General features: G+C 41.1%; 2 protein-coding genes across 4 annotated transcripts in view; one reads left to right on the plus strand and one right to left on the minus strand.

Annotated features, from left to right (window-relative positions):
• The window catches only part of LOC308054313 (uncharacterized protein), a 49,782-nt gene that overhangs the window by 16,984 nt on the left and 5,044 nt on the right, over positions 1-27,754 (minus strand). The window contains exon 1 of one of the 2 annotated variants that reach the window (XM_080366909.1): positions 5,206-5,307. The exons of the other annotated variant lie outside the window; for it this stretch is intronic. The gene's annotated coding sequence lies outside the window, so the exon portion shown is untranslated. Of the gene's footprint in view, positions 1-5,205; positions 5,308-27,754 lie in introns of those variants that run through there. 2 annotated transcript variants of the gene reach the window in all.
• Positions 5,437-25,938, plus strand: SPARCL1 (SPARC like 1). 2 transcript variants are annotated; one of them, XM_080366223.1, is made up of 11 exons: positions 5,437-5,643; positions 13,491-13,609; positions 13,738-13,791; positions 16,295-17,461; positions 18,596-18,665; positions 19,311-19,429; positions 20,023-20,143; positions 20,933-21,069; positions 22,803-22,951; positions 23,905-24,053; positions 25,479-25,938. In XM_080366223.1, exons 2-11 carry the CDS (start codon positions 13,556-13,558, stop codon positions 25,505-25,507), a joined length of 2,049 nt encoding a protein of 682 aa, XP_080222349.1. In that variant the 5' UTR covers positions 5,437-5,643; positions 13,491-13,555; the 3' UTR covers positions 25,508-25,938. The 2 variants fall into 2 exon arrangements, with proteins under 2 accessions (XP_080222349.1, XP_080222350.1); XM_080366224.1 differs by lacking the exon at positions 13,738-13,791.

The following is a 27,754-nucleotide window of genomic DNA, read 5'->3' on the forward strand; positions in this document are numbered from 1 at the left end:
ACCATTAGCTGAGTCTGTCTGGTTGAAGAGCAAAAATAGCCATCCCTCAGTCTGAGCTTTAAAATAGCTCCTCCCCAACGGGAGTCAAATGTTCCCCAGCTGGGAAAGATGTTTATTTCTCTCCCTCTTTTTTAAACATTTAATTTCAGCTTATGTAGGCAATGTGGTCAAACACGACACAGCCCAGCGCAGCAGCTCACAGGAGACAGGATGACAGTCTCTAATACACTAACTGCATCACGCCTCGAAAGACGAAAGCCTGATTTAGCAGCAGCACACCGGCAGTCTCATCAGAGCCTCGGCCCATTTTGGAGTCAGTTCCTGTGCATTATGAATGTGACTCATGTCCATACATTCAGGCGACAAGAGTCCTGGCTGGCACTTCTCAGGCATCATGAAGAGTATACACAGAAATAAATTCAGCACAGCATTTAATAAAGATAGATCAAGAAATAAAGACCGACAAAATTTCTGAAAAACAATGTATGGTTTTGACAAAGCGAGATTGCTGAAGGATTAGAAAACATCACGTAATAAAATAATTATAATGTGCAAGTAGATAGAACTCCTGCTATATGGAATACAATATTGATGATGGGGGGCCCTGGACTAGTGCATAAGATAAATGAGGAAACCACATAGTCTGTATGGCACTTGAACCTGTTTTCAGATGCAAAGCTGACCAAGTAACAGACTAAAAAGAATGCATAGGAGAACTTTTGAATTAGTCCCTCCATGATTTCTTAAATGTTTTTAGCGATACACCACACTTGAGATTTTTCACTGAAAAACCTCTTAGGAGATAGCTCAGTTTCAAAATATGCATCATCAGCTCATATGCATCTATTAATATGCTCCATCTTAAGAGATGCTTGTTAATCTTGAAAAGGTCCAGGACACTGCTGATCTCTGATTGAGAAGAGCAGCTTTTAGAGTCAAAAAAGCTGTGCCGAAATTTCGTTTTTCAGAGTATAAAAATTTCAGCCCAAATTCAGTCCAAGGAGCCTTGAGAAGGCAGTCAGGTTTTCTTTCTTTAGAGATAAAATAGAAGGAAGGAGTACTAATATTACTTAGTCCAGAGGATGTAAAAGATATGCACATATATATATATATATATATATATACACAAACACACACATATATAAATACTATATATTTTCAGTGATTTACTATCAGTAGATAATTTAGAAAGCAATGCATGCAAAAATACTTGGGCAAACTCCCCTATCAGAATATCTATCATAAGATACCTAAAGAGCCGCAACTGGCCATATACTGACATATCCAGATATTCTCCTGCCTCCTCAAGACCAAGGCACAGAAAACCCCTCACGGTATTCCTTTGGTGCAGCACAACTGAACCCAGGTTGAAGAGAGCTGGTCAGAGGCACCAGATGCCTCATTCCCCCAGCGCTGCCTCCAACCAGTTTTTCTACCTGGCTAACTCTCAAGAAAACTGAACTCCTCATGAAAGGCCTCCATGGCTCACAGCAACCCAAGCAATTATTTCCAACAGGGAAGGACAAGCAATACTTGACACATTTCCAACGGGAGCTGCTACAGGCTGTGGTCTTTTGCAAATCTAAACTATTTATATAGGTATCCTAAAGGCAGGCCATTCCACGGGCTCACAAAAGGCTTCAGGTGCACCATTTGGTAAGGAAGTTACACAGAGACTTTCCTTAGTTTTTAATTAACAGTCGATCAGGAAATTAACAGGCAACCAGAGATGTTTAGAGCCCTATCAACACCATCTGGCAGACTATGATCCACAGCAACCTGGGAAACCACAGCACCGGCCTGGCAGCACGGCATGACCAGCCCTGGCTGTAACCAGACTCAAACCGTTCCATGCCTGTCGTTTTGTGGTTCTTTTTATTCCACCTCCAGTAAAAAGAGAAAAAGCAGGGACACATAAGCTAGGTATGGTATCCTGGATACAGCAGCCAGCGTACACGCACAGGTTCTTTATCGATTCTAAAAACCCCACCTGAACTCCAACTTGCTTACAGTTTTTCCTTTCAGGGTAAAGCATATTTGATTTGTATCCGGATATATATTCTGGAAAAGTCGAAGTTTGTTTGTCAAGCAGACCTAGCACCGAGGTTAAAACTTACTTTACGTTTTAAAAACCTGTAAATTGAAGCCTGTACCTGGTATGGAAGTGGATGGCTCAACACCACTCTCTTGTGGGCAGAGCTCTGAAGGCCTATGGCTGTGCTGAGCGTGCAGATGTGTAGACAGCTCCAATAAAAACAAACGTCTTTTGAGGCTAACTCCTCTTCCCCACAGATAGCCATACCCACAGACCTTTTCTGCCAAGGAATACAATGCAATACAGGCATATTAATAAATGTAACAAGCACCTCCGAGCTTTTCCTCTCCCATTGTTTCAAGTGTCCTTTTAGCAGCTGTCACCATGAGACACAGATAAAACAAATCTTTTCACTTCCCTGTACTCATTTGTCTTCTTTCTTCTGTGTTTAGTCTTTTTTTATTGTTTGCTGCTTATTCTCTTTCACTTTCCTCTACATATCCTTTTTTTTCCTTCCAACAGCCATACTCCTCCTCACTGCAGGTTAGACTACTGAAGACCAGTGCATACCACTCACCAGTAAGCACTCGTTTCGCCTGAAAATATGCTTAAGGGGAACCCCACATGTCCAGTTTTTCCACCTTCCAGCATGCTGGATAATACCCAACTTTACCGTAACAGTGTAGGCTGCAATTAAAAAGCTGAAGTCTAAAATAAACCCAGGCATTTCATGTGAGGTACATCAGTGATTGCACAGTACAGCAGACAACCAGAAGGGGATCCACTGATGCTCCAGCCACAGGGATACACCAGTGCTTCTCCAGCCCATGTTGGTGGAAGCTGTCATGTTCACTGCTGGCTAATAGCCAAGCGTGGATCAGGCAATTTGTGGAATTCTGGTTTTAATGAAATAAATTGTGGTTTAATCCAAAGCCTACTGAAATGAGAAGGTACCTCTCCGCTTATGCAGCTGCTGTGTCCTGCATTTTTGTATCCAGCACACAGCCTATAAGCACAACACTGAAACACAAATGGAAACCAAAGCAAAAATCAAGCCAGGATATCAGGACCTCTGACATAATACTGGTGTTGAATGAATTCGTGCCCTTCTATTGTTAAGGCAGAACTGACGCAAACGTATATTTCACTAAAAGGTCATCTAGCTGTCAAACAGGCTAGTGCTTAGTTCTTCCTCCCCAGTGAAAACAGAGGCGGGGACAGGATAGAATTACTCTGTTTCTAAATGAACTCATCTAATGAGTCACAACAATAATTTCTAGGTTGGAGTTTTCCAGCACAGCAGCTACTCTGCTTCGTCCTCACCCCAAACTTTACCATGATGGTACAGCATGTTTTTCTGGTGAGAGAACTATTAATTCATCAATGAAGAAGTTCCAAAAATGAATGCTACCTGACACAGTGGGACCAGCTACAGACTTCCTTGCTAGCACTGATGGCTCTGAGACAAGCTCAAGCCACCTTGATGACACTCAGAACAGAACCAGGGATCTTTTCTCAGCCAAAGCATTTTGTCATCAAACCTAAACCAGAAATTTTGTTGTAATGAAACATTCTGCAAATAAGTTAACAGCTTTTATAAGCAATGTATAATCCTTCAACATCCTCAAAACTAAAATATTCCCCACCCCCCCACCCCCTCTGTAAGTCCCAAGAAAGCTGTTTAAACACAGAAACAAGCAAAGCTTAGAAATCACACACATGTTTTCATATAATAACCTTCAAACCCCTACAACTACCAGCTTCATGTTCCTGCAAGTTCTTTGCAGCCTGGCACTTTTTTTGTGAATTAACAATTTCAAGGCAATGCTAATAGCCATTATCTGAAAATCTTATAAGAAAAAGAGCTAAATACTTAGCTAACGTAAGATTATCATTGGCTTATTTGTGTTAATTTCTGGAAAGTCACCTAAATATCTGTCTTTTATTAGCTGAGGATCTGTCCGCACCTGGAATATTTAAAAATCACAGAAAAACACTTATCTTTGATCCCCTAATAAAGCTAATCTCATGGTAGAAAGAGGGATGCTCATGGCACACAACAAAGTTTTGAAAAGATAAAACCAATCATATTTTAGTAATGCACAACAAAAAAACACAATGAATGGCAATTTCTGAAATATCACCCTCCTTTCAGATGCTGACTGGCTGACAGACCAGCAGAATTTCAACTCCAACAGGCATGAATTAGTTTCCAGGCAAAGAAGCAGAGATAAAAGGGGAAGGGATTTAAAGAATTTCTCATGGGGTTTTGTCAAAGTTTTATTTTCTGCTTGGTCTACAGAGACAGGGCTCGGTTGTTATTTTAGCGCCTCTTTTTTTTTTTTCTTAATTAACAATAAACTTCACAGTTGGCCATATAAAACATGATAACTTCTCATACATTTCTCATTGTATCTCATCTAATCACATCCACAATATCTATCACTTTTTGGGATAAGCAGAGTAGAATCTAGCAAAACTGTAACCTTACAAAAAATGTTAAACCATCATCTAAAATAACTGTATTTTCAGCATTTGCATTGCAGCTTTTACCATTCACACACCTTATTTCATTTTACTTTGACCTCTTTTCCAATCATGTCAGCACAATATGCAAAGCATCCTCTTTAGCAATACATGATACTGGCAGAATGGGAAACTGAGGCCTGATGTGCTGACTTTACTGCATACACCACTGGAAATGCCTCTGTTCTTATGCTGGTGCATCCACTCCACTATTTCTGATCTGAAAACCTCCCAGAAAGTATTCCAGTTCAGGAAGTGCATTTTATGGAATAATGATATGGGAAGAAAAAAAAGAAAGATTAAACTCATTAACACTGAATCATTAATACTGAACCATTACGAAAGCAAAAGCCACATAGCATCTGTTGCAGGCAGACACCACTTGGAGAGGTTTTCACACTCAGACTAGCTTGCTCTGTACTGTCGCTATCAGACAGCGCAGCCATGGCAACAGCTTCTAAATAGTTAATTCCTAATTGTTATACCAGACTCTCCAACTGATCTTGTTTTTTACATTTTTTATTTAGAGCTTTGCTCTTCATATCCCTACCTTCTTGCTTTTCACCAGCTTACACACACCGTGTATGGCACACTGAAAAAAACACTGAAAAGTTTAGCAAGGACCGGCATCATCTGTGCTTTACCTTCCCCCAGGCCCACAACGTGACCACCTCGGCTGATCCCTTAGTTCAGCTCTTCTGGGGCCAGCCGATGCAGCAGAAACTATTGCACCCTTTGGCTCCCCTCCCCACAGAAGACTAAATATGTCCTTCCCACACAATGGCTGAGCTCCACTGGCCCAGAGCCTGTGAACACTGAATGGTCTTTCTCATTCAATTACTTCAGCAGAATTACACTAGCCCACTACCCCCCGCCTCATCCCATGGAAGCCTAGGAGATTGTTTCCTTTAGTTTTACCAAGACCCATAGAGCATCACCTTCCTTCATTGAAGCTTACAGCAAAACACACTTGCTGAGAGAGTCCATATACATCACAGGAAAAGCAGCAAGATTTTGCAAGGCTCAAGGATTTCCAGTTCAGCAGTGGCTAACCAAGAAGGAGCACCTCTTCTACTGCCACGGTACTGTTTCTTCTTTATTTTTAATGAAAACCTTAGAATGCTTTGTATCTAACCCTCTGCAAATTCTTTTTTCACTTACTGTAAAATAGCTGAAGCTTTCATAGAGTATTGTTGTTTGTTTTAAGGATAAATCATTTCAGGTGTTTATGTCTAGAACAGAAGAAATGTTCTTTAGAAGAGAAAACACTGTACGGTTATTGTGTTGAAGATGATGACCTTTATCTTACCACTGGGACCATTATTTTTCCTGTGATCCTGCAAAACAATAAAACATTATACAATTGCCAACAAGAGTCAAGCAAAACACATAACTCTTGCAGAAGCATACAATCATCCGGCTGAAACCCATGGCACAGCCTGATTGCCCAACACTTCTCACAACCTCCTGTAACATCAGTTCAGGAACCTTAATCCAACAGACAAGGCCACAACAAGTAAATTCACCCTGACAGAAACTGTGGCTGGTCTTGGAGGAACCTTTCATTAAGGTGTTGGTAGAACTATTAAAAACCTGTAGCAAATAGGGCATCTATGAAGGAGATGCAGATTCTGAGAGACAACAAAACCCATCAAATGATATCAAATAGAGAAAATAATTTTGGCCACTGAAGAGGTCTCATTTTGACCCTTCCCAAATTAAATCAAAGCAGCTCTTTTTGGCTTGAACTGCACTTAAACTAGAACTGGACAGGGCTCTGAAACCTAAACCTCCAGATCTCAACAAGTAAAAAATAAAATCAAATGGTAGTAGTAGTATAACAGTTCAAACAATTACATTAAGATAATTTGAATTATTTATTTAAAAACTGGTTTAACATGTCCTGAAATACTGGTGTGGTGGTTGTTTGTTGGTTGTGTTTTTTTTTTTTGGGGGGGGGGGTGCATCCAGCCATCAAGGACTTAAGGCCAATGGCTTTTGCAGCTGTACAATTGGTAGCATCACAGGGATCAACTCTCATCAGCGGTTATTTACTGGTACAGAATGAGTGGAAAAGTTTTATGCTTTGGTATTTACTTTTCTATTACAATCTCTTTTACTCAGATCTCTGCCTCAGACTCTGCCTTTCATTTTTATATATGTGCACACATGAACTAGGTTATACACATATATAACACATATACAGAAACACTTTCAACAAGGTCTTTTGAAACACACCTAGACATAAGAATGTGCTGTACCAGTTGCAATTTAAGAATATCATGTGTACATCTTGGTTATAGAAAGAACAGACACTGCACAGAGAATTCTGTTTCCATGCTCATGAATTTCCCCTTGTACAGAAAACTCCATCCACTCAGAGTTCTAGAGCTGTGATCATCACCTGGCTACAAGAACTACATCTTTACCGCATTTATCAGTGAAGATGTGGGCATCAACATTTCTCGCTAACAAGCCTGACACAGCACCAAGCAGAGACCTCTTCCAATAATTACAAGACATCTGATTTTATTGCAGTTCAAAAGTTTCAAAGGGGTGATTTAAAAAAAAAAAAAAATCACATTATATTACATGATTTTTCAGTGATACTTTGGGAATACGTGAAAGCTCAACTCTGAAATTTCTCTATAATTTTAATAATTATGAAAATCATGTCTTAAGACATTTCACTTTGCAGTTTTACAAAAGCTTATTACCCAAGTCTCATCTTCATGAAATGAGCATTCGTGCCTACTCTACACAATGAGAAACTGAGTTCCAAAGTTGACCCTTTGTCTTCCCAGATCTCTTTTCTAAATGCCAGACAACATCCATGCTCATTAGCAATGGCAGGAGATTGGGCAACTGCATCTTCTAGAGTTAGGTCCAATGACAAAAGCCTGTGCAGTTTTCTGCCAAGGCCAGAGCTGAAAAGTAGGTCAGTCTGTGTCGTTTCTTTTGTTAAACATGAGGCATTTGTCACCTTCAGCCACAGCCTTTGCAAGCTCATAATTTCTGGATGGCATTTCAAAAAGCAAGAGAATCTGCTAGGTCTCAGCTGCAGGAGGTTTTCTATTTCAGTGGCTGACAACAATACTGAATCAGAAATAAAATACAGAGAGAATAGGAAAGACTGCACTTGGCATCTCATCTGTTTTTGAAATTCTCTGATTTTCAGCTAAAGATGCAGACTTCCTGCTATAAGCAATGAGAAGCAGTGAACCCGGGTGAAGTTCCTGGGTGACTGAGCTGGACTGGTGTACAAAATGCATGTGGTACAGCATTAGCTGAGAAGGACAGGCAAGACTAGCTGGCATGCCAGATGCCATTACTTCAAGCTCTCTAGACAAAAATAATGTCATTGATCAGTATTTCGAGTGAATGCTGACACAATTTTAATGACAGCCCTTGGGCAGTCTTCCCGTCGAGGGTAAGCTCACAGTCCCTCTGATCCTCAAGAGCACATCGCTTGATTTTCAGCAAAGATACCAGCAACTGCAGAACCACAAGGAGCGAAATAACTGCTGAGCAGCAGTCTCCACAACTGAAGGTCTCGAGCAGTCACCTCAGCTAAAAAAACTTGAACTGTTGAGTCATAACCTTTGGGTTGCCAAACAGAAGACACACAGTCACGAGCCTCTAAATGGCACTGGGTTTTTTAAAGTACTTCTCTTAAGGAGAAACTGACATTCAACTTGTAATCCATTTTTCCAGCTCTCCTTACTGGAGGGGGGGAAAGTGTTAGTGTCTGCAAGTTCAGCAAGCCAAGCAGATGGGTAAGCGTTCGGTTTTTAAAACCTACTGATGTATCAGAGGTTCCAGTTACCTCACCATACACTTCTGTAAGTCTGATCACAGGCTGGAACTGACGTTCGCCATGCTCAGCAGGCCCCCGGATGGATACAGAGATGCCAAGGAAGGGCTGTTGCGTGCAGCCTATACTCAGAGAGGCAACTCCTCTTCATAAAGCAACTTGGCTCAAGTCCCGGCAGAGGCTTTCGCAAGCTGGATGTACTTCAACTGCGCAGCAGCTGCAGGATCCTACCTTGGAGCTGACTAACACTGCCCGCTGCATCTGTGTTCAGTAAGACCAAGTGCACCAAAGCACCCTTAGCTCCACCTCAGCTCAGTAGCTGTCCCCTGAAAAAGGGTCATTCAGGGTCTGTTTACTCAGAGCAATTATCACATCCACACCAAGAAAAGCAACTCCCCCACCCCCGTTTTAAGTTGAGCTACCTGTATCCTGCTGGGAACCCACTGCAATGGAATAAATAACTTGCCTCTTCCAAGTTTCAAGCAAAATGTATTTTTTCCAAGCATGAAAAAGGAGTGGAGGACATCTGCATTGATGCTGGCTGGACGCCAGGTGCCCAAAGCTGCTCTATCACTCCCCTCATCAGCTGGGCAGGGGAGAGAAAATAGAATGAAATGTTCATGGGTTGAGATAGGAACAGGGAGAGGTCACTCAGCAAGTACTGCCATGCGCAAAACAGACTTGACTTGGGGAAATTAATTTATTACCAATCAAATCAGAGTAGGATAATGAGAAATAAAACTAAATCTTAAAAACACCTCACCCCCCACCTTCTTCCTAGGCTTAACTTTTTACTTCCAATTTTTTCTACCTCCTCACCCACAGCAGCACAGGGGGACAGGGAATGGGGGTGTTGGCCCGTTCATCACACATTATTTCTGCCACTCCCTCCTTCTCAGGGGGAGGGCTCCTCAATACCCTTCCCCACCTCTGGCGTGGGGTACTCCCATGGGAGACAGTCCTCCACAAACTTCTCCAACGTAAGACCTTCCCACCGGCTGCAGTTCTTCACACACTGCTCCAGTGTGGGTCCCTGCCATGGGGTGCAGTCCTTCAGGAGCAGACTGCCCCAGCATGGGTTCCCCCACAGGTCACAAGCCCTGCCAGCAAACCTGCCCCAGCCTGGGCTCCTCTCTCCACAAATCCTCCCAGGAGCCTGCTCCAGCACAGGCTGCCCAGGGGATCACAGCCTCCTTCAGGCATCCACCCGCTCTGACACGGGGCCCTCCCCAGGCTGCAGGTGGGTATCTGCCCCACCATGGACCTCCATGGGCTGAGGGGCACAGCCTGCCTCACCATGGGCTTCACCATGGGCTGCAGGGGAATCTCTGCTCCAGTGCCTGGACACCTCCTGCCTCAATGACCTTGGGGTCTGCAGAGTCGCTGCTCTTACACACTCTCTTTCCCCTCTTCTCTGGCTGAAGTTGCCTTTGTTTCCCACCCCCCCTCCATCCCCTTCTAAAATATGTTATCCCAGAGGCGCTACCACTGCTGCTGACTGGCTCAGCCTTGGCCAGCGGTGGGTCCATCTTGGAGCCGGCTGGCATTGATTCTGTTGGACATGGGGGAAGCTTCCAGCAGCTTCTCACAGAAGCCACCCCTGTAGCTCCCCTGCTACAAAAACCTTGCCACACAAACCCAACGCACCTAGTTAGCATTGCTTTCTTAATACCTCAAGCTGAAGTATTGTTAAATTCCTCATTTCTTGGTCAAAAACAACGATATTCAAGAAATTTCATATTCATCCTTTGGCTAAGTTTTCCTACAGATTTTCCTGCGGAGTATAGTGAGTACATTTCTCTAGAGGGATGTCTGCTTGCTTTTAAAAATAGCTTCTTGTGTAATAGTTCTTTGCTGACAGTTCTATTAATCTTAGATGTTACAAAAAGCTTGGGTTTAGAAATTCTGTTCTGTAGGACACATTAGGAAATTAAAGCAAGAACACAATGTCTTCACATTTTCAGTGCAAGAAAATTGAATGCCACAATGCAGATCTGTGCATTGCATGACAATTAGCTAATGCTTAATTTCTTCCATCACCATCGTCTTAATTGCCATGTATTACATACAACCCACAAGAGCTTTCTCATCTGTGCACCTGCTCAGGCTGTCTATTTTATTACTCCAGCAAAAATGACTTTTCCTTTCTCACACTGAAAGACTATGAGCAAATACAAAAATCCCACTGCCATAAGCCACAACCTTTGCAGCAAGAAGGGCTGTAGGCTTGCAGGAAGAGTTCCTTGTGTTTTTTTCCCCTCTCACTAAGAGCTTTACCCTTCAAGCTGCAAATCCCTTGGCTCCTGCTCTAGCAAACCACCTGAAAACCCTTCACATGAATTATGTGCAGCAAGCAAAAAGGTTCTCCTGGATTCTGGCAAAAGGTCTTGGCATATTGCACAACCAAGCCCCCAGAGCCTAACCAAACATGGAGTGACACCAACAGAAACACTCCTTTCACCCCTGGAGGACACAGTTCATTGTACAAAGATATTTTTTTTTCCTCCTTGTTGAAGTGGCTGTTGTGATTGACCTTGCAGCTTTTATCTGCCATCCCAAATTCCCCTGCTGCTCTCCCTTCACGAGCACCACCAGCACTGAAAAAATAAATTGGTTTACTGTAGCTATTGAACTTGCCTGGCAGTTTCCAGCCACCAGTTGCAAATGGGGCTGGCATCACAGGCAGGAGACACAGAATCACACGGTTAACTGAGAGCAATCAGGTCCACTAAGAGGCATCACCTAAATCTCAAATCTCTTTGCTCTGAAAACAGTGGGAGGAAACACTTACTGCATAGGAATTAGTATTGCTGCCATATCCAGACAGGCAAATCCCAGGAATTAACACTGGCAATACTCGCACATGCATTACAGTTTAAGAGTGTGTTTTGAAATGCTACTTAATGTTTGGAATAGATTATCCTACTGGAGGAAGTACTGTAAAACCTTGCAACTCATTTGGACTATCATGACTAGAAAAAAAATGAGACTATGTCCATTCCCAATAATCACAGACATGCTTCTTACGGACCACTGCGGGCTAGTTACTAAGAGGAATAATACAAAAGCCCTGACCTGCCACCTTAACTCAAAGATTTATTCCAACCACTTTTTCTTTATTTGGACAAAGGTGGCAAAGGCCACTTTTCAGTCAGTGACAGACACAAGTTAGCAAAATATAATTATAAATACAATACAACACGCAGAGCTTTTCATTTATAGCTCTTTAACTAGCTTACCAAAACAAATATGACAAATGAGGTTTTTAGAAAAAGAAATTCAGTTAAGTAACATGCGCAGAGCTGTGTTGTTCACCAGAAGCAAAGAGAAACAGAAATCAAGACTACCTGACATTCAAATTCTTCTTTCCTCCGGCACTTGCCAGGCTTTCAAAAGCACAGTATACAGATTTTAGGGCCACACATGAAATCAGATTATGCCTCTTGAGTTTCTGGCAAGTCGCCTGCATGACCCTCAGTCTAGCAAAACTTGCCTTGATCTGAAGTGGCTGCACTTACACAGTCCAGTAAGGCATCTTGCTTATGCTCATTAATGGCTTTTGTTTTATTCTGTCTTTCCCTCTGAAAACATCTTAACTAAATTCCAAAGAGATAATAGATAATTAGAGGAGATATAATTTGGGGGCTACATCAGTTAACTGCAAGAAAAATCATTTGCATACTAGATATGCCCCACTAACGATGCATTTTACTCTTCATTAACTAAAAGATATTGACATTAAATAATGTATAACACAGGGATCTTCCAAAGTGTACACTTCAGATCTAAGCATAGCAGTAGCCAGTATGCTTTTGCAAGCTTCTACATCAAAAGAAAAAAAAAATAGGAAAAAAAAAGTATCCATGTAATGCTCAAAAGTCCTTCCTTCTTGCTTCACCATTTTGGCTCCCATAAACACAAGCTCCCTAGAGTTTTCTTTTTGGGGTTTTGAGTTCCTTCCCCACCCCAGGAAAAAACACCTGGGTGAACAACATTTTAAAACTATACATTGAGCCTCATGTGACTGAATATGGTTGACCTAACTGGCTGAAATCACTGCTGGTTTCCTCATATGCCAAGGAATTCAACCAGCAAAAGACGTGATGTCCTTCAACTAAGAACACAGCAATACACGTTTCATTAGGAAACAGGGAAACAACAAAAAAGGATGTGTTATGCAGAAAGTGAAAAAATTTTAAAGGGCAAGGGGGGATGAAGACCAAGACAACAATTTCCAAGGAAGAACAGCCAGCAGAATGAGAAGCGAAACAGAAGCACAGTAAAAATCCTACTGAATTTGCATGAATACAGAAAAAAGAACAGGAAGAAATTATAAAGCGTAAGAAAGCATACAGTAAAAAAGAGGGGAGAGGAAACAAACAATATAACTCATTTATTTTTGCTTTCCTCTGTGATACAGCTACAGGCATAGAAACTCCCAGTTCACATGCACTGCAAAAGTAAGAAAATTTGCTGATGACATCTGAGGTAAAAATGAGTTGCCTGTCTTTCACTCACACGAGGACATTAGCACAGACCGAAGAAATTTGTAATGCATTGCATATTCTTCCAGTGATCCATCTTGCACACTACTGCACAGCAGAGTTGGAATTGTTGCTTCCCAGGCAGGACAGCACCCATCCATCAAGCAGCCTGGACAGCATTTCTAGGCTTTCAGACCTTCTGAGCAGAACTTCACCACTTAATTCTTCTTGCTACATCCACAAGGGAGAGCAGCCAGAAGACATCTTGGCCATAGAGATGCCACAAACAGGCATTGTAAAAAATGTCCCTTTGTATTTATTTCTGAGACAAAGTAGTATGTCAGAAGAGTGGATAAAGATTTACAGGGCTGAACCTATATACATTAATAACTGCCTTTCAGTAACACCACTGGAGTTTGTGAACACAGCATATAATTCAAGTCCTGTAAAACAACTGAGACCAAAATGTCCTCTAGATAAGCTGGTCTAACACCTGAGTTTACATACAACAGGACACTGCATGGAAGTTCTATGAATCTTCATGCTAAGCAAGTTACAGCAGCCTCTACCTGTCTTCTATCAGACCATTATACCCAAATCCTAACTTTATTTTTTTTCATGTTGCTTGCAGAAAGGAAACCTCTAAACCCTACCCACTGTACCATTAACTACTGTCCTCTACAAGATCAGAAAACCATGAAGGCTGTAGCTCTCTTCATTTGTCTCATAGGATCAGCTTTTGCTATTCCAGTAAGTCCTCCTCATGCTATTACTACTGAGCACTTAAGTTCCCATTCTGTGAATTCTCTGTGCTGTCCCATTGACCTGTACAAGAATTTTATTTACATGCACATATTGAATGTATTTGTCTATTCTAGACCCATTCTTTACACTACAAACTCGGAACCCACGGACAGAAACCTCCAGAAAAGGTACTCTTCCTGTTCTTTAAACATTAAGAAGCAACATATATTATTCATCTCAAATATATAAAACACATTAGCACATATAGAGTGGTTGGCAAATGGATTTAGGTCAAAAAAAAAAAAAAAAAAAGTAGGCACCCCGACCTCAAGAATCAGTACCAAGCATCTCATGCCTCAGGTATTACATAGCTAGAAACAGAACAGGATGAAACCTAAAGCTCACAACAGAAGTTTCACTTACTTGAAAAAAATTACACTTACTTGAAAAAAATTGAATGAAACCCCACGTATAATCATTACACCCATATTCAAACAAACAATAAGCTCCACTGACAGCTGAACTTGTGGTTATCACTGCTCCGGTAAACAAGGAGGATGCAATCCTCAATTTATCACTCCAAGTGACCATATGCAGTCTCAAGCACGTAAGACTTTTAGCCACCACGTGTTTCATTATTTGCAATACAGAGCATTGCTACGGCTCATCTTGAAAAAGTACACTGTGGCTGACAAGCCAGATACACAGCCCTCGTGGTAATCCCACAGATGACCTCAGCAGCCTTATGCCATATATGCACGCTAATGATAGAGCTCACAGTTTTACATTCATGGTTGTCCCAAATTAAAATTCCTTTTTATTGCACCATTCTGCTGAGCATTTGTGGCTCAGACACAATGGACCTTGGCTCCAAGCCAACAAATGTTTTGGAACAACTAAATTCAGAGCATGCTCTGTAGTAAGAAATGCAAAATCCCAACTCTTATGCTAGTCTTTTTTTTTAAATTATGAATTATATCCCACTATGCAGCTTTCCAAATGCACTTCATGTCAATCCGGATGGCGCTTCGCATTATGAAAACCAAAAAATTAACTTTTCTTAATGAAGTATCCAGCAGAACAAATTATATTATAAACACTAGTCTGCAGCCTACAACTGTCTCCCAGAAACAACTCACACAGAAGATACTTGCATCGAAACAAACCACTGCAATACCTGAAAAATCATCAGTTCCAAGTGAATATGCAACAATTATCCAAAGCCGGTTGTCCCCTAATAATAACTAATGACAGCTACAATGGCTGAAATTTAACATCATATTAAGAGACCCAAGTATCTTGATGAGCAACTGAGTTCTAAAAGTTTCTTTTATCCTGGGACAAAGGTATAACAGAAAGCAGCACCTGAAAGCCACATCCAGACACATCTGTGCACTGAGGTTGCGGCACATAATGAGGCTCTCTGTCAAGATGTGAGCCACATCTTTCCCAAACTACTGCTTCAAACACCCATAATAGACAATGACTGTTTAGCCTTACGCTTTCTAACTCTACAGAACTAGAAGCCCTTCACAGAAGACTGTGTTTTGCTTAAACTTACAGACATATAACACACTGTATACAGCAGTGCCCAAAACCACATGGAATAAAACCCCTGCTCCTGAAACTTAATTTTCAAATGTTTTAATATCAGCTTGAGATGCTTGGTAACACCTAGATCACTTTTGATAAGGTCTTCAAGAAATGTGCATTTAAACTGTAAAAGCTCTTCACTAAATTTCTGTTAGATTTCAGCAAACAGACAATCTTTCCCTGAAAAAGTTAAGAGTTGGAAATGATAGTGAATATATTGCCTTGTACTTTTCCTGCACCAGCAAGTATGCTAGGCAAAAGACAAAACTAAAAAATTCAAATACCACCTTGACATTAGGAAATAGATTACAGCTGATCTGCCAAGAACCAAACTAATATTTCTAATCCTGCCATTTTTTTAATTTTTCTTTTTAATTTGTGTAACTTTTTGTTAGTGGAGCGTTTGTTTCCAAGCCATCATGACTTTGCCCACACTAAAGGAAACGCTGTTCCAGCAACTTGGGCACTGAGAAGTTTATTCATAAATAACCCCCCCTAAAGCTTTAAGGAAAATCAACATCAGGTGCTATATTGTAGTAAGCAATAAGGAATACTGAATATCCATAGGCGGTGTTCAGAAATACGCCAGATGTTGCTGCTATTGGAAGTGCCTGTACTCACCCAGCAGCTGCTGTGATGCTAACAGCAATAAAAAGTCAATTGCTACAGCAAGAGCTAACAATCATTTTAATACCTGCTTTCTCCTCGAGCATTTGAACCCTTTCCACTGAAGTTAGTAGTTTTGCTGTTGGTTTGACAGCACGCAAAAAAAGAAAAAAGCCACTCAAACACCTGCTTATGAGCTTACGATACTGTACTTGCCACCAAATACAATAGTTCCTGATTAATTCAGCGAGGAAGCAATGATGTATCAGACAAAGATGTTAAGATGCAGTGCATTCAGAAATTACTACACACCCCCTTGTGAAAGGTGCTCTCTCTCACCCTGCTCCTCTTTTCACAGGCCTCGCATTTATCTATGTAGGAAGATGAGTATCACATCCCCCTTCTTGTAATACAAGGCAAAAATAACGTTCCATTGACTTCAAATAAATTCTAAGATTTATTAACCTACCTGTTAATTTTTTAATTTTTAAGACTGAAGATATTCATCCCGAAGCCCCAAAGGAAGACAACACAGGGTATGTAGACAAGGGTGATTTGCTGCCCAGTCACAAAAACCTAAACCCAGAGGGGTCAGTACCACATGCTGAGCACAGGGACGAGCCCCAGACCACTAGAAAACAAGGAAGAACCGGTAGCGAGCATCAAGTGAAAAACAGTCTAAAAAGCATCAATTTCCTTGTGCTGCACAACAAACCAGTTTTGGCTTCTGATAACCAGGACAGTGACTCTGGAAGCAGTGGCAGAGAACAGTCCAGCTCTGAGCACTACCAGTTCAGGAGGCATGAGAAACACAGCAATACAGCCAGTCGACATGTTTTAGGCAACACAGAAAATCCAGTGGATGCTCTCAGTCTTGACCATGAACACAACGCGTGGAAATACAATAAAAATACAGTTGGCCTAGCTGAAAAAAACAGTGAAAGTGATGAAGAAGGTGTGATAGAAGAGGATGAGGAATGGGGTGAAGAAACTGATTACAGAGATACGAAGCACACAGGCCACCAGACAAATCAAGGTGACAAATACAAAAGACAGCAAAATGAAAACAGTATGCAATCTGATGAAATGTTGAGAGATTCCAGTCAACCAATCCGGATAACCAAAAGACATGGTGAGAAATTTGACCTAGAGGCAGAAGAGAGGGAAAACAGCCAGAAGAAATCCTATAAAGGAGAAACCTCCCTCTCTCGAAGAACCCATAATGAAGATCAGGATGACAAATGGCAAAGCCAAGAGAAGACCGACAACATTCAAGTAAACTATCAGAGTGATCACAACACAGTGGTGAAGAGACGAGATATGGTGGACAGTAATGCTGATGATGATGATCATGACAGCGGTGATGTTGATGGTGAGGACTATCTCAGCAACACCTGGAAACAATCAGCCTATCAGGAAGAGGAGGGAATCCAGAGTAATGACCAGGAGAACACCAGCACTGAGCACAAAGGGGAAGGAAACACCGAAGATGACACTGCAGTTTATATAAAGACTGAGGATTACCAACATGTCAAGATTAAAGACCTTATTCACTCTGAACAAGATGACTACTATCATGAGCCACCTAATTCTGACAGTGAGCAACAACTGGAAACGACTAGCTCTGTTCAGAGCATGAAAATGGAAAGTGAGAATAAGGTAAATTCTCTTTAAGATACAGTTAGAATACTACAAAAAGCAGGGGGAATGACATGAGTCCCAAATTTAAATTCACAATGATTGAAAGGACATTTTGGAGAAAAACGGGTATAATATTTTGTTAATACACAGAAGTCTCATCTCCCCTTTTTTCTCTCCATTCATCTGGTTCATGCTGCATCACTTCACATACAACATTTAGATGAATCATGCTCACTTCCTTTTTGGTACAACTCATATTAAGAGCTCCAGCTCCAATGGGCTGTGTAACAAAACATACAAATAAATATGGACACGTAGGTGCAAAACCTGGAACCCAGTCTCAAGCCAACTAGGAAAACCTGTTCGCTTCTCTTTCCCAAAGATTTTTAAACACTGCCATACAAAAGTAAACGGCTTAGAAAGGCAGGGCTAGAGTCCCCAGATTAATTATTATCCTAGTGGCAAGGGCACTCCCACACAAAATGAAGGATGTGGGCTTTGTCCCTTCAGCAAAGGAGGATGTTGCACCCAGATCTCCCATAGCCCTGTGAGCCATTAGATAACCAGCGGGTGTTCTTCAAAAGAAAGGACTGAGTTTTTATATGCCTGTTAAATAAGGACCTGTAATATTAGAAAAAGATAGGAGGCATCAATTTGAAAGAGGGCAGGCACCTCCCCGCAGCACCAAAGAAGGGTTGAAACTGAAGACTTATCCTTCCTTTCTCCTTCTTCACGTGTTCAGCCTGGCAGCTCATGGTGATGCTGCTCCCAGGCAGTATTAAGAGGCAATTCATGCTTACTGACTGGAGGGCCCCAGTACAAACTAAGACTTGAAGCACCAGTTCTGCCAACCTCAAGGTACTATGGTGCTGCATGTCAAGTACTACAGAACTTCCAGGTACTCAGACCTTACTGAGTTCCTGTCTCTTTCTCCATCTCCTACTTCCCTCCCCCCTCCCACCCCAAATGACGGAGTGCCTTAATACTACCAGAGGCTTTATGCATTTCTCACACATTCTGCACAGCAACCTCGTTCTGCTGCAAGCAGAGCAAACCGCGCCTCAGTCAGCTCTGTATTTGTACCTGAAAAACTTTTGTCCAAGTACTTTTTTTCTTCCCAAGACTTACCACAATGTCTCTGTGACTCTACAGGTTAAGACTACAGGCAGTTCTGACAGTGAGATGGAAAGTGCAAGCAACAGGAGCGAGAAGGCTCTCTTGGGTAAGCCACAAACAAGCAAAGCCATCATGTAACTGCTAGCTCTCGGCAGCTGGAGAATCTGCTGGTCTGCATTTCTCTTCTGCCTGTGGCAGCACGCAATTTCACATGACTGAACTCTGCTTGTGCATAATCCTGTATTACAGTTATGTTCCCAGAAAATCCTTTCCATACACCCTTGGATTTACTCATTTGTTTGTGGAAAAGAGTTGTAGACAGTGCACAAATTTTTGTGTCAGTTATACTGGAATAGGAATTATCTTGCATTGAAACAGTTCAGTTTCAGAACAGTAGCCTGAATTTAGGACAAGTGCCAGTGCTGGATTTAGCAAGGACAGATAAGATATGTTTCAAAGGAAGCTGGAAGTGAATGTCAGGCCTTACAGAAGAAACAGCTTTTTCTGAGAAATTTATTTCCCCACCCAACTCAAACCTGGGACTGCTAGATGTCTCACAAAATTTCTCATTTAAAGTTGGCTGGCTTTATTGAATACAAGATCCAGCTGCATTCTAACAAACTTACAGAAATTATTTGACTTATTGGTGAACACTGGGCTGTATTTTGCTTTGACTGTCAGTAGTACCTGACAAACACTTGGCATCCTGTCATCTCCTCTAATGGTCTCTCCTTCTTGCTATGATTGCTAGACCCATGTAGGAACTTCCACTGCAAAAGAGGTAAAGTCTGCCATGTGGACAAACAAGGGAAACCCAGCTGTATTTGCCAAGATCCTGCTGCTTGCCCTTCTACCAAAGACTATGAGCATGTAAGTCTTTCATTCAGTGCACAGCGTGGAAGAAAGCCAGCTAAAATGTTTACAAGATAACACATTCCCCTGCTAAACTTTAGACTAATTCTACCCTAAAAAGCATGCAGTTGGGTTTGGGTGATTCCAGCAATTGTAAAAGTAAGTGTAAAGTACCCAAACTCACTGACTATAGCTTGAGAATAGTATGAACACATGTAGCTACATAGTACCTAAAGTGATTTGCTTCACTTAGAGATTGTAGCTTCTCCCTGTCACTAAAAGTTCTATTTAATCATTTGATGTTTTAAAGCATGTACCAAATACAGTACATATATAGTGTAGTAATCCTGTACCACCTCGGAAACTGTATCACTGCCATACAAAAATAAATTCAAGCATCTTGAAACTAGGTATGTAGTAGACAACAAATCCTTATGTAGGCATATAACTACAACTTTCAATACTACTGATCACATGTTCCCTCTGGGTATTCACAACTGTCACACCATAAGTGATTGACACTTTTACTATTGTAATGTCTGTATGAGTGACCAGAATTTCTCTCAACACAGTGGTGGTGGGGGTGGTTTTGTTTTTCACTCCTCCTCTAGGTCTGTGGTACAGATAATAAGACTTACGATGGCACATGTCAACTCTTTGGCACCAAATGTCAACTTGAAGGGACAAAAATGGGACGCCAGCTGCACCTAGACTACATGGGCTCCTGCAAATGTAAGGCTTGTTTTTCTATGAAGAATTCACCTAGGTATAAAGAGCCAGTAGCATTAATCATCAACTAGCTCTAAGTTATTTGCTTTCTTCCTGTGCTCTCCCTCTTCTGCATCAATTATCTGCTAATTAAGACCTTAAAACCCTAAACATATCTAACAAGTCACTTCTATAATTAAGGGTATTAAGCATCTGGATCCTAAAGACATTCCTCCTGTGGTTACACCGGTTTGTTGCCAACCCTGTCTTCCCTGTGTACTGTCTTACATGCCCCCATTGCAATAGCATCTGAAGAAGTTTTTTTAATAGCTTGACCAGAAAACCAGCCTTTACAGCTAATTAATAAATGAAAGTGTCAAGTCTGAAAAAAAACAACACAACAAACCACCCAAAAAGCTACCTAGATGCCAAATGCAGAAGTCAGGGTCTAAAAAGCCAGAAGTTACTTTCAAGCTATTCAATTGTTGCATACCCTAGGAGGAAACTGCACTCTTAGCCAGAATATTGCTTTACTGTGGAGAACTCTGCTTTCAGCCTCACTGCACAGCCCTGCTCAGAAGTTGCACACATATATGAAGGTTGTGGCTTGCACAACCAGCTAAGCATGTGCACAAATGAATTGTAGATTTAATTGAACCTATTAGATGCATTCCCAATTTTATGTATTAATAGCTCAATCGATGTTAAGCTTAACTAGTCTGCTAGTGAGAATCAAATCTAACATGGCTAAGAAAAGCTCAAATAGGGACTTAACAGATCATTTATTAACAAAAACTTTCCTATTTGGCACAGACATCCCCCACTGTACTGATTATGAAGTGGATCAGTTCCCACTCCGGATGAGAGACTGGCTCAAAAACATCCTTATGCAATATTATGAACGTGAGCTGGATACTTCTGGATTTCTAACTGAAAAGCAAAAGAATAAGGTCAGCAATCCTTTTCAAATAAGATCATGCAATTACATTGTTAGAGCTGGACTAACCATGTGAAAAGAAGTTATTCACATCTTATGAGTTCTTCTATTTCTATTGAGCATTCCCTTTCTGGTTAAGGCAATTTAGACTCAATTAGATTCACAAGTTGCAAAATACACTTACATGTCCCCTCACACTCATTTAAGCTGAGACACATTTCTGCTATGAATGTTCCTTCTATCCAAGCAAAAGCAAGCCAAGTGTATTTGAAGTTAGTGTCTGCAGACAAGAGGCAGAAAAACAGTGCACACCTAGATAAACATTGTTTGCTTGCAAAGACATGGAACAGCTTCTCCTCAGGGAAGTGCTTTGTGAGAAACCTCTTTGAAAGATCAACTAATACGTAGATAAGGATGATCCAATTCACACAGTCAATGTCATTTTCCAAAGGACCTGAGGAAACTAAACATCTGTAGCATAAGATGGAAAGCATGAGTATGGATAACTAATTAAAAGACAGAAAAAGAGGGAACAGCCAGCCAAGAGCTCACTGTGAAGTTGCACGAGCTGAAAGGACATGTGCCATTTGGCTTTCATTAAGTGACAAAGTCTGCTGACAACACACAGGTAAGGTATTCAAAGGAAGGACAGACGGACAGACTTGCACTCACCATGAAGAAAACTGCCAAAGGCCTCATGAGACTGAGCAACTGGGCTGTCACACAGCAGGATTCAAGACAGAATTACAATACAGAGTTTAGGGGATCCTCATGGGGGCAGGGTATCCCTCCCTTGGACTGACCGAAAGTAGCTCCTCTTCTGTTCTTGACACACACCTTTTTTACTCGGTCATCGATACAAAAATACCTGAAAATGGACTCATCAGTTAAGGGTATAATTGGCACCTTTTAATCCAGCCACATGAACTGTCTACACCATGATATTCAAAGGTAATAGAATTACACAAGTCTGACACTGAGTTTTAAGAGAAAAGAGCTGCTTTCTATCAACCAGTAGACCTGCTGCATCACACTACATTGTCTTAAAATGGAGGAAGCATCTATTACCATTGGGTCTTTTTTTATTATTTTTTTTTAAGAGAAGGATTTATCTCAGGTGATTTGGTGACAGTAGTTTGTTTTTGAAGATACAGATGCCATACTGCTTAAAAAGCCACAACTGTTAGAAAATTGTTCAAGTTAAACTAAGACCTGGGCTGCTCTAACTCTGGAGTAGAAGGTGCATGCAGTAGGTCACAACAGGTTTACACAAAATATGCTTGAGCACACCAAAGGCTACTTCCAGAGTCACCAAGAGGGACACTGACCTATCTGGAACATCTCATACTAAATGGTACGAATTAAATGATTTCTGAGATGGCTTATTCAGACCAAAAACTGAGTTGCTTGCCCCAGGATAGAAGATGAACAAATGTGATTAAAATTAGTTTCACCTCCTACCAGCCTGAAAGTACTGTCCTGCTTAGTTGGGCCTGACTATTAAGCCACACAGATTTCACTTCTTTTCTAGTTACTACCAAAGCAGACATAGACAGAAACAAAAATCATCTGGACTACTTGAGGCAAGTTTTCCATGCTGCATATGGTCACAAACACTAAACCCAGTTTCCCCAGTAGTATCGTATCACATTTCATTTCTCCAAACCATCTCCTTGCTAGATAGCTCTCTCCAGAACAGATCTTCATCCTTAAACAAAAAAATACCAATTTCTCTGTTGTGTCCAGGTCAAAAAAATCTATGAGAGTGACAAGCGCCTCGTGGCTGGCAACCACGCAGTTGAGCTGCTCCTGCATGACTTTGAGAAAAACTATCACATGTATGTGTACCCTGTGCACTGGCAGTTTCATCAGCTTGATCACCACCCTGTTGACAGGTAAAAAAAAATAAATATATATATATATTTTGCGGGTTCAGTTCCAATTTTCTGTTTAAGCTCAGGCTGTTCTACTTTTCTAAACCACTTGAAGGGTTCTTTACATACAGAACCAGTCCCTCAGCTGATAGAAGCCATTATCTCCCTCTTTCTAAGGAGGCATTCACCTCTAACACAGAACTTCTCTCATTGTTTTGCTGGAGCCATGTCTCAGGTCAGAACCTGCTATCCTCTTGCCTTGCATAATCATCATGTATTACACCTTAAAGCTCTACAGTGTCTTTAATAGCTATTCATGCCCTGACTCTGGAAGAAAAGAAGGCTCATGAGATCCTGTTGCTTCTGAAACTAAAAGCAACAGACTAAGTACAAAGGGCAGAGGCCTGTCAGCAATAATTCATTAGCAAGGTACCCATAGTTTTCAACTAGTACTACAGAAGTCTCTGAGTTTAAGCAGCAGATATGGTAAGTTGGCACCAGTGTCAAGAGTTCAGAGGAAGCCCCCAGCCTCTGAAAAATGTGACTCAGATTTCAGGCTTCTGGTCATGACACTCAGTGGTGGGATCCACGTTTCAAGGCTGCAGGTCCTCAATACCTCGTGCTGATCACACCTACTGTCTTAAAGCATAGCTAAGTACCTTTGCAAGCTTGATCTCCTGAAGATTAATGGCAAAAATCCATAACTGATGAGTTGTGAGCAAGTCACAGTAATACTTGTTTTAGAAAAAAAAATAATGTCTGTGAACAAATAGCAGTTAAAACATTTTAGTTTACCAGGTATTACATATCATCATAAAGACCTGGGGCAGATTCACTAAAGCAGCACTACAACAGAATCCACTGGGGCATCTGTCAAAGCCACCACTGTCATCTTCTAGCAGCTTAGATCATCTTTGGTACTCCTGATGATTTATTAATGAAATACAGCTCTACATACCTGTACTTTCTTTCAGATTATTAACACACTCTGAGCTTGCGCCTTTGAGAGCCTCCCTTGTTCCCATGGAACACTGCATAACCCGTTTCTTCCAGGAGTGTGATGGAGACCAAGACAAACTCATTGCTTTGAAGGAATGGTGCCACTGCTTTGGGATTAAGGAAGGTAAACATAAAAGAACAAGCAGATGTACAGGACAAAGCATTCCTGTCAAAACTAGGCACATTCTCAGACCACAACATACAGGAAAGAAATTGTAGCTAGAAGCTCACAGCTACTATGCACAGAGGCCAACAGTAACAAGAAGACTCAAAAGATGCAAGGTTCTGAATTGTTTTATAAAGATAGGAAAAAGTAATTTTTCCATGAGGAAAAACTTGGGATATAGTTTGTACTTAACATCAAATAATTCCTGTGTGGTGTCTCAGCCCATACGTTCTACACATCTGTCTCCCATGAAACGCTACTTTATCATTCAGTGCCAAAGGAAAGGCAAAGCAAGCTTGTACTTTTAAATCCGTGGTCAAAGCACATTGACTGAAAACGTATTTAAAGATCTCAAGTCAAGCAGGGGAAAAACCAGAGATCTCTCACTGATCAAGTGACTACGCTTACCTCTAGATTACTACATACAACACAAATGCTATCATCATGGTGTAGTTGCAGGTGAAACCATCTATTTTACTTCATTTGTCAGAGGTACCCACGCTCAGATGGTACCCACCAGGCTGCATGCATCAGGAGGCTTTAGGCACAGGCAGGGACAGTTTCTGAATCCTAAATGAGCCAGGCATATGTTTGGTTCAGCTCAATCCACATCAAGACTTCCCTGGGAAAGGGAAAAGCTAGGTAGTACTGTGCTGGTGATTCCTCTAGAAATAAGCAGCAGCTGAACAGAAGCTGTCATGACAGCCGCTTGAGATTTTACCTGACCACATTCAAAGTAAGGCTTTCTTTCGCAATCTTCCTTCTTCTGATCTAGCCCTAAGCGACAGCTGAACAATACTGACAGTCATTAAGCAAAGGTAGCAGTAGCAGAGGTTAATCCAGGTTTAGCCAAACCAAAGGCATTTGGCTAAGCATGCGGACTGAAGAAACGTGTTCAAAATCCTACTAGCAACTCCCTCACTTTAAGTGGAAGCTGATTCTGGTCAGAGGTCAGACGTGCAGAGTCTTCACTCCTCCCAGAATTTTTCCTGTTCTTCTGATGACAATTTACCAGTCACAAACCATGCGTGGAAGCAAGCTGCAAGGAGTTACCGTAATACACATATACTGCTGGTAATGATTGATTGTTCATCCAAAGAGGGGTTTAGGATCACTCATTTGTGAAGAGGGGCATGGAAGGGACTCTTGACTCACAAACAGATCAAGGAGACTTAGTACTAGAAGCAAGAAACTACCTAGCCAAGAGGGGTCTAAATGAATGGCTCCTGAATATGACAGCAGTAACCATACTTGGTTTTTGTTAGGGACATCATTCACCTACATGAGCCCTCTGACTTGACAGCATCACATTCTTGACACTGATACAACATACAAATGTCTCTTTGGCATCAAATGTTAATAACATTTTCTTCTTTGTTGCAGAAGACATAAATGAAAATCTCCTATTCTGAGCCTGGCTGAACAGAATCCCAGTGCTGCACTAAAACTGGTGAAATATATGAATCCTGTTTATTTCTGTAATTAACAGCTTCATAGTTTTCAAGACAAAAGTGGCACAAGGTTCACTGCACTCCTGTCAAATAACACAAGTGCAGAAAAGTTCTGTTTATTAACAGCAGAAACATTTAACTACTCCAAGTGGTTCATAGCTAAACAACCAGTGTTTTCCCCACATGTATCCATGACCTCTCTGAACCAATAAATAGTACTAACCTGATGACTAAGCTGTTCACAAAACTCTCCAGTAGTATTATAGGATGTGGATTTTACCATACACTGAAGAAAACTACCTTGAGATAGGACTTGTTTCCTTTATTTACTGTATTGTCAATTTAACATTCTGCATGGAAGGCTCAAATAAAAAGAAAGTCTACCTAGATAATATGGGGTTTGTCAGAACTTTGTCAAATAAAAGGCAACAGTCCAATGGAAATTTCATTATAGATTTAAGGAAGGAGAAGAAATCAGAGTGTAAATGATATACACCAGTGTTTAAACCATAATCCCTAAAATACATTAAAAAATCAGCACTTATCTGATACTTGGCCCCCACCTCTTGAAAAACAACAGTAATAGTACCAGTGCCACACAGCAGATTCCTGCTGACAAACTGTGTAATGAGCTAATTGTATGAGCATGGTGAGTGTGGATGTGTGTCAAAAGACTGATGAGCAACAGGTCCACCATCACAAGGAGCAGAAGATATCATAGCTCCAACACCTCCTTGTTCTCCTTAGCAGGCACATTCTTCCCTCCTCCCACAGAAGCACCAAGTACTGCTACCATTTTTCCTGAGAAAAACACTGTTTCTTTCACCACCTCCCAACTTTTGATTGCCTGAAGACAGGCATAATTTAGGCGTAAAAAAAGGACAGAATGAGATTATTTCTGAATCTCACTAACCGTGATTTTAGAGCCAAGCACTTCACCAAAAATACTCCAGTCATGCTCTGCTGTAAGCAAGAAGCCCCAGATGCCATTACTACAAAGGAAGATCAGAAAACACCTTTCACTTGAACCATGACACCTTTCCAATGAAAAGAAAATGGAATTCAGAAATTCTGTTTTGGTAGCTCAGTGGAAATCTCCTTGCCCCTCACAAATTTGCTCTTGAACCAGCAAGGGCTGCTAATCCTAGTTCAACTCCGGCCTGATGCCCTAGGAGACAACTAATCAAGCTATGATTATTTCCAACACAGGAACTTTACACAAACAAAAGATTAATTCCCACCAAAACCAGTTTCACTGACGGCTTCTCCTGCAAGCTTAACCTGCCACCCACCTCATGTTCTGTAACACCACAAGGCAGTGTATATAAATCAGCCAGGATTGCCTGTACAAAAGCACATTCTCTGCGTTAATTCCACTTGGAAAAGATCCTTCCGCTGGGACTTCCAGTGTCTTGGGGAAGGTGTAACTTTAGCAGCATTTTTTCTGCCTGACTACAACCTATTGATTACTTGCTCTTTCTACAGCCAAGAGTCAGTCACCTTAAAACAATCAAATATAGTTCACACAAGCAGACCTCACAAGAGATTAACCTATTCTCCGCTGAGGCTAATACTCACCATTGCTCTGCTCAACCCAAGTACTAGAAAAAGGTACAGTGAAATTGAATTTATCAGGGCAAACAGGGAAGATTTTCTTTTAAACAGTCCAAGTTCTGCAGGGCAAACTGACCATCACCAAGATGATTACAGCCATGGATATATGAAGCACCTGATGTATTAAGGAGCACATCAATATCCCACCTGTTTTGAAATTCTCAGTGATGCTGCCACTTTCACTTTTCTACTGCAAGACACAGAAAAGGAGCATTTGCTAATGCATGCATAGATAAACGTCGCAGTCACAATACAAGAAAAATTTTCACCTGAGCTCTTGCAGTGCATGAGGGGGCAAGCACCACCAATATTTGATCTACAAATTATAAGAAAAGTAAGGATGATAAATGAAAGCTAGTTTCCCCATCAGTACTTTAACTATATCGTTGTTACTATTCTAGCTTAACTTACAAATATTTTAATCCTTATTATTTCTTTCTGTGAAGTAGAAAAAGCTAAGTGATGATTTTATTGGCCTTCTGTAGACTTAGTTGTTCCCATTTAGTTTTAATGAACCTAAATTAAACATCTGTTTAGTCATAAGTATTTTTCCCGCTCTATGAGGGAGAATCAAGAGTGAAATCACATTCCTAC

This window comes from Falco punctatus (genome assembly GCF_963210335.1).
Source record: "Falco punctatus genome assembly, chromosome: 1".
Classification (NCBI taxonomy): Eukaryota; Metazoa; Chordata; class Aves; order Falconiformes; family Falconidae; genus Falco; species Falco punctatus.